The 12,106-nt window shown below is 34.7% G+C and overlaps 2 protein-coding genes across 3 annotated transcripts; one reads left to right on the forward strand and one right to left on the reverse strand.

Moving 5' to 3' along the window:
• Positions 1-802: 802 nt before the first annotated feature.
• Positions 803-1,378, reverse strand: LOC114533588 (calexcitin-2-like). The gene has a single exon (XM_028555133.1). The coding sequence runs from the start codon at positions 1,376-1,378 to the stop codon at positions 803-805; it is 576 nt and encodes a 191-aa protein (XP_028410934.1).
• A 1,913-nt stretch (positions 1,379-3,291) lies between these two features.
• Positions 3,292-9,993, forward strand: LOC114533634 (rab-like protein 6). 2 transcript variants are annotated; one of them, XM_028555205.1, is made up of 19 exons: positions 3,292-4,321; positions 4,908-5,014; positions 5,091-5,118; positions 5,257-5,304; positions 5,491-5,552; positions 5,967-6,058; positions 6,173-6,236; positions 6,670-6,852; positions 7,024-7,071; positions 7,148-7,203; positions 7,272-7,324; positions 7,401-7,638; positions 7,816-8,053; positions 8,266-8,355; positions 8,567-8,586; positions 8,683-8,759; positions 8,838-8,873; positions 9,063-9,115; positions 9,293-9,993. In XM_028555205.1, exons 1-19 carry the CDS (start codon positions 4,192-4,194, stop codon positions 9,464-9,466), a joined length of 1,797 nt encoding a protein of 598 aa, XP_028411006.1. In that variant the 5' UTR covers positions 3,292-4,191; the 3' UTR covers positions 9,467-9,993. The 2 variants fall into 2 exon arrangements, with proteins under 2 accessions (XP_028411006.1, XP_028411007.1); XM_028555206.1 differs by having other exon boundaries at positions 9,066-9,115.
• The last annotated feature ends 2,113 nt before the right edge of the window (positions 9,994-12,106 follow it).

Consider the following 12,106-nt stretch of genomic DNA (forward strand, 5'->3'; position numbering starts at 1 on the left):
TGATTCAACACGTTGTGAAATGATTCAATGTGTTGTGAAATGATTCAACACGTTGTGAGATGATTCAATGTGTTGTGAAATGATTCAACACGTTGTGAGATGATTCAATGTGTTGTGAAATGATTCAACGCGTTGTGAAATGATTCAATGTGTTGTGAAATGATTCAACGCGTTGTGAGATGATTCAATGTGTTGTGAAATGATTCAACGCGTTGTGAGATGATTCAATGTGTTGTGAAATGATTCAACACGTTGTGAAATGATTCAACACGTTGTGAAATGATTCAACGTGTTGTGAAATGATTCAATGTGTTGTGAAATGATTCAACACGTTGTGAAATGATTCAATGTGTTGTGAAATGATTCAACACGTTGTGAGATGATTCAACACGTTGTGAGATGATTCAATGTGTTGTGAAATGATTCAACACGTTGTGAGATGATTCATTGTGTTGTAAAATGATTAAACGCGTTATGATTTACTTGTGAAATGATTCAAAGCGTTGTGAAATGATTCAACGCGTTGTGAAATGATTCAACGCGTTGTGAAATGATTTAACGCGTTATGAAATGATTCAACATCATCATCATCTTGATTCAACGTGTTGTAACTGAGATGATTCATTGCGTATTTCGTTGTGAAATGATTCATTGACGGGGAAAAATTGTGGCATAATTCGTTTATCAGAATAAGAGACATTTGAATATGAAATTTAATTCATCTCATCTAAACATTACATGACAGAAGTAACGTAAATACGTAATAAGTTGAAAGTTTTGAGTATATCATTCTGACCTAATATTAATCACAAAACCCATATAAGTAGCGACTTTTGTTCTTCGGATCATTGCTGCAGCAATAATCTTTGGTTAATTGAAAATAGGAATTCTCATCGAGCGGAATCTCTCCATTTTTTGTCAAAATGTTAAAGCAGTACTCTTGCATATCTTCACTGATTCCTGGAAGAAATTCTAGGCCGTCGTTACCAAGACAACCGTCCTTATTAATATCACAACAAGCAAAGAGACCACCAACCACGTCTTTCAGCCAAGACGGCAACTCTCCGGCTTCTAAAATTTTTTCACGTAGATCGTAGGAGAAATCAATCCATTCTTGGGCGGATATTTTACAGTCGCTGTCCTTATCCGCGTATTTCAAAACCGCGTTGAAGAAATTTCTAACTGCCCGTGTTTGCAGGGAACGAAAAGTGCTAACGTAGAATTCTTGATTTTCTAAACGTTGTTTTATATGAGTGGTTGCATCTGAGATTCTCTTTTCAAAATCGCTCCATTCAATATAACCATTTTTATCATAGTCGTAAAAGTTGAACAGGTGTCTGAATTTTTTATCTAAAAATGCTCTCTCTTTTTCATCCATCTTGCTGATGTTGCTCGGTCGGAGATTTTTCAAATGACGTTGGTCTAGGGATTTATTGAACGTTTTATTCAACTGACTTCTGATAGAAATCTGTTCTACTTTTAAAATATGTGGAACAACTACTTTTCTGATTTCTTACAACGAGTTGTAGTATGTTCTCAGTTCATCCGTGTTTAACTTCAACGTTGTGTTTCCTCTGGCCTGGCGTGGATACCAAACACCAAATGTCGAAAACTGTATTCGGCCTGGCTTTATATAACATCTTGTCTCAATGTTCCGCGTGAGAACGCTTACGTTATTACCATATGCTCACTTCAAATTAAAAAAAATTCAATTAAGCTTGAAAATAATTTAAATGAAATTCAATTCAAAAACTTTTTAATTTAAGCAATTTTCAATAAGGATGGAACTTTTTAAAATAATCAACGTTTTATTACTTTTGAAACAAGATTTATGACTTATGTATTGAAACAAGATCAATACACATGAAAGAGTCGGATGATGGAAATGAGCCTCTGTCGAAACGTCGATGTATTGCTGATGTGGATTTACAGTTTATGTTTATTTATAAAAGAAATGTTCCGAAGAATATTAAAATCTGGAGATTAAAAACCTAGAGGAGGACAGCTTATTCATATCACATATTATGTCAAGGTTAAGTTGCCCTGGTTTTAAGGAGACAAATGCCGAATGGAAGTCAAATATCCGATTATCTTTCTGGTAGATTTTTATAATATATTAATTTGGCAGTTTTTCCATGCATATAAATTGTTCCGCGTGCGTGCATGAATACATGACATTCCAAGATTCAGTTCATATAATTATATTATATAATTTATTTGTGAACTAGACTTCAATTCAACTAGAATTGGTAAGAAGAACGTGCATGCAAAAATCTCCCCATTTTGGAAGTTGCTTCATACATGTGTCTCCTGAAGTTCTTAAAAAAAGGCTCAGCTCAATTGATGCACATATCATTTAATAAAAGATTCATTATTAATTATTTTATAGCTTCTTTTTACTCATAATCCCTATAAATTAACACTTAATCAATACCTAGGAGTTTCATATATATTTGAAAACAAATCACATTCAAAAATAATTATGATACATAACCTAAACCATTACTGGTAGGTTTTATTAATACAACACTATTTATGTCAAAAAATATAATGGATAGTAATAATAATAGCTCGAGTGTTCTGATTATTAAAATTGCGACAGCCTTTGTTATTTGTTTTTCAACATAGTACTAAATCATTTCATCTCAACTACAAATGAATCAAACCCTTATACATTGTTTATTCGGATATGTTTTTTAAGGGGAACAGGAAAAGTCTGATACCTTAATTTAAACACCACATCTCATCATACAATCATCCACCGTACGGAAGTTATTCGGATTACCAAAACATCCTCCATACTTGAACGTTTTACATTTTTTAGACGAAGATCATAATATCATCTTGTTGTCATACTATTACATGCTCCTTTTCTGGATTGAAGAGACAAACGTCTGGAACAGAGATTGGCTGACTATATTTGGACTAACTACCGTTGAACACTATCAGTTTTTGAACTATCCCATCGAGATGTCTATAGTAGGGATCGAGTGTCACTACAAGAGAAGTTTATATCTTCTAAACGAGCAAGATTGCGGCTGATCCTGCAGTAAATCAAATGCAGGGGCCGGTTGTATCAAGCCCGTTTAGCTTAAACGGTGGATAAGTTCAAAATAGAAAGCAAGTCTATCGTTTTATTTAACAGGCAAACTAAATGTTTTTTACCTTAATACAACGATACTGTTTAAAACTACATATTCAGTGCATAATATTCACATTGACTCATTCAAGAGAGTTGTAAGAGTGTTATTTGATTTTGACTTATCCACCGTTTAAGCTAAACGGGCTTGATACAACCGGCCCCAGGACTGCATGTGGTCTGTTCATTACCAGTGGCGTCAGCCAGCCTAACAATTCCCGCTATGTCAATTGAATTCTATTTAATTTTATTTTCATCTTAATTTTAAGTTCTTACAATTATTATTTTTTTAAAAATCATTGATTACATCGTCAGGTTGGCTATGCTCTTCTCTTCTCAACACTTATTAGTACGTCGAATGTTACTTCGAAAATACCTGGAAACCTGTGGTGTTTGTAAACTGGAAATTCTCTAATCTCTGAGTCAGAGGTCAAAACAGGGAGGTGGGTCTATTACCCCCTATCCCTGGCAATAGAAATGTGTCAAGGAATCCTGAAAATCGCACCAAATATTGTTGAAAACAAAATTTGCTTGCGGTGTCTAGTTTTGATAGCAGAAACATCAGTGTTCAAATTATAGGCAATGATTGGAAGTAGCATCCATGTAGTAAAATAAAGCATGAATTTGGTCAATTTCAGTCGAGATTCGATATTCAATACATTAGCTGTCAAGGACTTTTTATTTTATATCTCCAAATCCCAGTGCCGTGCGCCAAAATTCATTTATTAAATCACGATATTCAAAATGGCCTTCACACGAAGCTTATACTTTTAATATTGGTTTATGTTTTTTATGATAAAAAATATTAAAAAATGATTTACACTGGCTCGAAAACGCAACTCAGAACCACAGTTGGTCAGAACTCAGCTGTTAAAATGTTTTGGGCCTTTTTGGCAGTGTGGTACTGGGTCGAGCGCTGGTCTGGTGAAAATATGCATTAGCTTGCATTAGTTTTCAATTATTTGAAAAACTGACATTATTTTAGGATGATTTTTAAACAAGATTCGTATATAAACATCTCGTGACCCTATTAGGGTTAAATAAATCTAAAAATGATCTCGGCTTTGAAGAAATTAGGTCGTAAGAATGAAGACGCGAAAGCTCGCCCAAGTATGCCCACTGGAATTTCTTCAATGGGACAGTCATTGCAAAGAAAATTTGGTCGTGGGGTTCAGTATAATAGTATGTTTTTATCATGTTTATATATGTATATAGGTTATCGTTGAAATTGTGAGCTTTGCATGGTGTGTTTATAATATGAAGTGATAAAGATTTTTACTTTATATTTATTTTATATAAAGTTAGTTCTAAATGTACTGCAGACACAATATGAATATATAAATATACTATAAACACATGTGGTTGATTTTTCCAGGCTATTCTTTTTGGGTTTTGTTTGCTTGTATTTCTCAGCCACTGAAAAATCCTTTCTGCACCAACCACTATAAGTTTTGCAAAATAAACCTTATAAAATGTCCCTAGTATTCATAGAATGGTCTTGCTAGAGTAATGATAGTAAACAATCCATTTCGTATCTTTTTGGCCTGAGAATTGATTAACATGTGGCATGTCATTGACAGGCCTGAATAAATGGGGCAACAACATTTATGTGCCTCATATACTGTGACTGTGTGGTGGTAACTTTTTCTGTCAGCACACATGGTATTCATCTCACCAACTGTTATAGATACAAGATAAGCAGAAAAAGCAAATATAATCTGTTAAGAGGCTACAAACATACAGTATAGATAATATTTTGTTTTTCTAGTGAAAATTGTAATTAAAGGTGATAGAAATACTGGAAAAAGTACATTACTAGGGAGATTTCAAGGCAAAGCATTTAGAGAAGAGTACATGCCTACCAATGAAATACAGGTGAGAGGATCGAATTTCTCAAGATTAACTGCTATTAGAAATATATAAAAAGAATTCTATTTTTTGCATTGTTTAGGTTTGTAGCATAAATTGGAGTTATAGAGGTAAGTAGCTAATACCTTAATCCAGTGCACTTTTTTGACATGATCGAATCAAATATTGTTCTATTGCCAACCTTATTAAACATTTCAGGTACATTGGTCTTTGGCTATTGTCATAATTATGATTTTAATCATTTCTAGTTGCTGATGATGTTGTGAAGGTTGAAGTCTGGGATGTTGTTGACAAAGGTAGCTTGAAAATCAGATTGTTTACAATGAATACTAAATTCGAGGCTGAGGCTACAGCAATGGCTGGAGGATTAATCAACCCTAGCAAAAGGATCATTACTATGACCTAATGCCCTACACCTTGATCAAACTGAACAGAATGGTTTCGTTATGTGAGAGTTTATTTGGTCATCATGACTTTTTCAGGCAAGAAGAAGAAATCAGATGGAGATGGTCTAAAACTTGCTAATGATGCTTCAGCAAGTGATGTAAGAAAATTTAAAAGTTGATGAACATTAATGGTTTGTGCATGTGCTAGGGTTTGTTTACATTTCAAAGTTTAATTTTTACAAAATATTTCGAAGTAGTTAAGTTCTGTACACAATTAGTATACATTCTAATAACATAACACTTTCCTCACCTCTTTCCCAACAAACTACCTCATCCCTGACAGGTCACAACTCCCCCCACAAAGTACCTTTTCCCTGACATAACACTTTCCTTACCTCCTCCCTGTCATACTACCTCATCCCTCACAGGTGACAACCCCCCCACACATTACCTCTTCCCTGACATACAGTACCATTTTCTTTACCTCCTCCCTGTCATGCTACCTCATTCCTCATACCTCCCCCCTAAAGTACCTCTTCCCTCATAGCACTTTCCTTACCTCCACCCTGTAGGATCATTCCCCCGGTGTTCTTGATGCAGAGTTTCTTGATGTTTACAAAGGCACTCATGGTTGTGTCATGATTTTGGATATCACTAAACAATGGTATCATTTATTATTTTATGAATTTTAGAACAGTCAAACTGTGATAAAAAAACCCATAATTTAAAAGTGCAATTTTTGATGAGTAAGACATAAAATGTGACTGTATTCTTTAAGGACATTCAAGTATATTGAAAGAGAGTTACCCAAGGTTCCATTACATATTCCTGTTCTTATTTTGGTAAGTTACAACCCAACTTACACAGGGAGTGATTATTACAGTGATTATGAAGAAGAACTACTTGCTTTCTAACTTTTTGAACGAAGAGAAACACTTGTTTATTAAGATTGTATCAATATAGTTACTTTCTCATTACCGGCAATCATTGTAACCACATATGCAAATTTTTCAACCAAAACTTCTTGAATCTAGTTTGACTGCCCCTCCTGGTATAAATTCGGTATTAAAATCAGGTGGGTTTGTCTTTGTGCATTTGACAGAATCTGGTAATAAAAATGACCAGATGTAGTAAAACTGCCGGCAATGCACATATCATCACCTGTAGTTTGATGTAAAATAGATATTACTATAATCTTCATGATGAGCTATTTGAAGAAATAGCTGTGAGGTAGAACTGTCCTCATGATAATAATTGTATTCCACTATCTTCTAGTCAAACTTTCTTGATATGCAAGAACACAGAGTAGTTCAACGAGAAGAGATACTTTCATTTATCAAGTATTATGATCGAGGCAGCGACGCAGCTATTTTACAACATGGAGAGTGTAGTATGAAGAATGGTTTTGGACTCAAATTTATTCACAAATTTTTCAATATTCCTTTTCTAAAACTTCAGGTATGTCATTTTTTTTTTCATTTTAACCGTAAATTCGTCATTCATAATTGAGATACCAACTTTGAAGTAAAAAAATAACTTAATACGATGATACCATTATGAACACCTCCCCTCTCATCTTACCCATTTGCTGCAGTCGTTTTTAAATGATTTCAAATATTTTCGATTCAGCGAGAAACACTGGAGAAGCAGTTAGAAACAAACAAAGAAGATATGCAGGTTCAAATCTTTTCTGAAAATTGATTTCAACAAATTAAGTTTCTTCACAAATGTGATCTCCCTTATTTCTTATCAGGCGACTCTGGAAGAGCTGGCATTCCGTCGGGATACAGAAGAACAAGATTATGACAAGTATATCGTCGTTTTTCATTTCGAAATGTTCCTAACGTATAAAAATTGAACAGTTTTCGTCTTTACAGGTTTCTGGCGTACATGGAGAAGAAAGCAAATGACAAAAAACAACCAAAACAAGGTTTGTTTTTTATGTTTTTTATTTGTTTTTTTTTACGACTGAACTATTCATGTTACCTGGTATGTGTCTCGTTTAGATATTAATGTGAAATCATCTCCGTCAACACCACCAAAATCATCCATTTCTCCGGTACAAAATCCCCCAGTGACGACAAACAAAGCATCCGTCAAGAAGCCAGCTGAACAACCTAAAAGTATCGATGATTTTGTGCCAGATGAGACGATAGACTCTGGTTTCTTGGACGAGACTGATAAAGGAAGCAAGAATAAAAATGTTGTCAGTTCTGAAAGTGATTCTAGCGGTGACAGTGATAAGTAAGCAGTTGGTTGAATTCATTATGTTTGCTTTGAAGAAAACTTTTCTTGCTTGTTCCTTCGCAGTTTTTCTTCTGTAATGTTTAATGTGAATTGTGTATAAACCTAGTTGGTTCATCTTTAGTACAATCATTCAAGGGATGGATTAATACAAATACTTTAATATCATAATTGCAGTGAGAAAAATGCCAACCCAATGGTAGCAGGTTTTCAAGACATCAGCTCAGAAGACGAGGATAACACTCCAGATACTCAACAAAAAGTACTCGAGACAGCAGAAAAACCAAACACAAGTTTTGATGTTGATATTGAATTAACATCTGATGAGTCAGAAGAAGAAGAAACTGGCGTAGCTCCCGTCAGCGATGATGAAAGTAAAAATAGAGAAGAAATAACTGAACCAGCCAAACCTTTGGTATGTTTATCATGCAAGAAACATCAGTGAGAGTAGATTTTTGCCGTTACAACGCCATAGGATTCCGTATTATAGTCTATTTGAAAAACAACAACAAACGTTTTCTAGCCTGTGATGATAAGCCGTGTGAGCAGTCTGCGTTTCTTGTTTCCTTTGACTTGATCGTTATTGAGTCTCGCATGCTTGAAGAGGTAATTTATTCATCCGTGTAGGTATCAGAAACCAAATATGAGGTGATGTTAAATGATGAAGACAACAACTTTATGGATGCCTGGTTGGATTCACCAAGTACAGATCCAAGGGTAAGATGGATGGATGCTTGAGGATGTGACTGCTTATTATTTGTCTATTCGTTAATTATAATATTTATACATTAAGCGGTTGTACGAGAACACTTCAAGTTTTCCCTTCCAGAAAAGAGATAATCTTTAACTGTATCTAACTGAAGTTACTGAACAGTTTAGAATGAATACATATCCTGTGTAATTTTTTTTTTACTTTTTAAAATTTCAGGAAATCAGCGCCCCATCAAGGTAAGCTTGATTAATACAGGTGAAATATTAACACACGCTCTGCAATGCCCCGCAATTGAAAAATGTTTTATTAGTAATGATACATCTTTGTTTCAGGAAAAAAGGAGAACAAAGTAAAAATGAATTAGATATTTTTGAAGCGATGCAACTAACGTCGCCTGCAAACACATCAGGTAAAATGAAAGTTTTGACAAAACATATCTTGTGGAAACAAATAGTCAAATATTGGAATTGTTTTACGTTTCGTGTAGTTGCAGACGATGACAACAGTTCAAGTAATGTCGAGGGTAATTGTCTTAATTAATTAACAAATTAATTGTTTAATTAACTAATTTCCCTGAATAGTTTGAACTCCACCTATAATTTGCCCCCCTCCTGCACCCTCTCTGGCCTATCACCTCCGACACACCCCTCAGTTTATTCACCACTGCTAAGAAATATTTCATGAACTGTAAATTTTCTTCTGCGCATTTTAGAAGAAAAGAAAAAGAAGCGCTCGGAGAAGAAAGAATCCAAAGAAGTAGAAGATGTAAGGAGATTATTGTGTTTCATGGTTCGATAGATTACCACGGCAGCCAGAATTAATTTAGTAGTTTTTAAGGGCCACTCAAGTTCACCTTTGTTAAAGTTGTTTAACTAAATATCCTTCTATTCATATCATAATAACCTTTCATAGCTAATTCATGCTTTTTTTATGATCTTCAAGAGAAAACATCGGTCAAAACATAAACACAAAAAGAAATCAAAGACAAAAGAATCGAACGGTGAGATGGAACAGTCCGATGAGAAAAAACATAAATCTAAAAAGAAGAGTAGACACAAAGATACGAAAGATCGCCAAAAAGTTGCGGGAACTGGGGCGGAATATGAATCATTTTAGAAAATTCTAGTTTAATTGAGGCAGCAAATGGTGGTCAACTTCTAAAATATATGGAAATTCTATTTATTGCTCACAGTGAAGCACACTTTTGTCACAAAATTCCGCAGTGGAACGTGCGATCAGTTTTGTTAAAATCATTCAGGAAAGCGGTCGAAGGTTGATAACTCTGCCGTTCTGCACTCAGTATTAACTACAGGTTGAAAATCATTTGCTGCTTGAAATGAAGTGGTTCTGTAACCACACCGAGGAATAATTCACAATAACACAGAATGGGCCACAGTGGTTTATTAATTTTGCTGAAAGGCTTCGCAAGATCACACACCATGGACCGGTTCATAAGAGTCCATTCAGCTTCGACAGTGATAACATTCAAATATATGTTTGTTATTTGTTAGCTGCAAACGTAATTCGTAACAAGTTAGCAGCCAGGTAACAACAAGTCAATTGTAAAATTGTATCACAGGGTCAGGGCAATTCTTTCGCCTCGCAAGGTTCAGCATTAATGCTTTTATCTCTCTAACAATAAAACTGACATTTATAGACCAATTGCGAAACTTAGTAACCGCGCCTTCGCATAACATGGAAGCGAGGCTTATTATGCAAAACACAATATTTGTATTTTTTGCCGTACAAAGCTATCCGCCGAGTTATATCCCGGTTTTCGCCTTTGGTTTACATATTTTTCGATACCTTTAAAGTTCGGTTTCATCGTTGTTATCATAGTTTTCCGGTGAGGGAGTTTTGCCTTTCATTTGAGGCGTTTTTGTGATGTTTTCATTAATTTTTTCGGCTGCTTTCGTCGGGGAAATATGGAAAAGGCCGACACAAACTCAGGTAAAAATTCAGTTTTTTCCAAGCTATTTCGTTTCAAGTCTTGAAAATTTATTTCATTTTTCTTCCTCTTATTTGTGCAAAATTTGGCGATATATATTTGGTGCAAAATCTATGTTTTTGTGACAAGGATTATTGAAAAGTCACGGTCGAACAACCACCATGTTTACATTTCTCATTTAAAATTATTTTACACCAATTTTATCGATCGATAAGCTGTAATTTCACAGCAATTTTACAGCTCAGGAAAAAATTAGCAGAACTCTGTTGACAGAAACAATCGGAGATAAAATATACAACGGAGTTTTTTGGTTTATTTTCCCTGTGTATATAGACTACAGTACATGTGATGTCATGCCGACTCAAAAGCAAAACAACCCTTCAACTTGGCACACATGCATGACATGGATAGTAAAATACTTATTACCAAGACATAATATCATTCTCTATTTTGAATTACCATTTAATATTTCTTTTCCCACAATATCATACTAAAGGTAGCCACAATGCGAGCAGCAGAGTTAAGATATGCCTTTACATGATGGCAAAGCCGAAGGCGAAAAAAATATACAACCCCGAAGTTCGGAAGTGTTTTCCGTTTTATAATGCGATGGTGAACGGAATCCTTTCCTTTTAAAGTATTCCTGGTTAACCCTTATTTAAAACCTCTATTGCATGGTAGTAGATAGAAAGAATAGTGTTTTGTAGTGACAAAAAATATACAGAACGTCAGATGCGTTCGAATTCGACTTTTAAATAAAATTCGGCCTTCATGTCGGTATGCAAGCCATGCATCGTCTGTACTTTTTTAAAACGAAATAAACAAAAACATTTCAGTTAGTTACTTTTTGCCATTTTCACAGTATTACTCTGGTATAAAGATAAAAAATATAGTGATATTTGTGAATAAATTTGAACCATTTCAGTCATTAGGTGTGAAATTATAAAATCTGACTGTCACTTTTCATTTAGTTTTCAACAATTTTTGTCACAAAAACATAGATTTTGCACCAAATATATATCGCCAAATTTTGCACAAATAAGAGGAAGAAAAATGAAATAAATTTTCAAGACTTGAGACGAAATAGTTTGGAAAAAACTGAATTTTCACCTGAGTTTGTGTCGGTTTTTTCCATATTTCCCCGACGAAAGCAGCCGAAAAAATTAATGAAAACATCACAAAAACGCCTCAAATGAAAGGCAAAACTCCCTCACCGGAAAACTATGATAACAACGATGAAACCGAGCTTTAAAGGTATCGAAAAATATGTAAACCAAAGGCGAAAACCGGGATATAACTCGGCGGATAGCTTTGTACGGCAAAAAAAACAAATATTGTGTTTTGCATAATAAGCTTCGCTTCCATGTTATGCGAAGGCGCGGTTACTAAGTTTCGCAATTGGTCTATGTCTCCTATAATTTTATTCAATTATTTAAATAAAAATTTTAATTTTTTCAATATTTAACAAATCAAGGAGTTATACCTCGTTATAGACAGTATGTTCTATGACAAAGAAAAGTTTAGAACCGTTAGCATCCTAGTAGGTCGCTCCTCTTCACTTCGAAAAGAAATCTGCCTGTATTCGTTTTAACTATAAAGTACAGCCAAAAATCATATGGTCGAAATCGAAAAAAATATGCCCTGGAGCTGGTTGCCGCTTAAGCTCAAAACTATCCGTCTAATATAAGCATTTGCCTAAGGAGCAAAGAGAAAGGAAGGTGTGACAAGCGAATCCGGTATCAGCGTAATACAGGGTGTCACAAAAAACACCAACGAGGACCGGTTGTTCGAAAGGCGTTTAGGCGCTT

The sequence above is a fragment of the Dendronephthya gigantea genome, unplaced genomic scaffold (genome assembly GCF_004324835.1).
Source record: "Dendronephthya gigantea isolate DGI-Jeju-01 unplaced genomic scaffold, DenGig_1.0 000093F, whole genome shotgun sequence".
Taxonomy (NCBI): Eukaryota; Metazoa; Cnidaria; class Anthozoa; order Malacalcyonacea; family Nephtheidae; genus Dendronephthya; species Dendronephthya gigantea.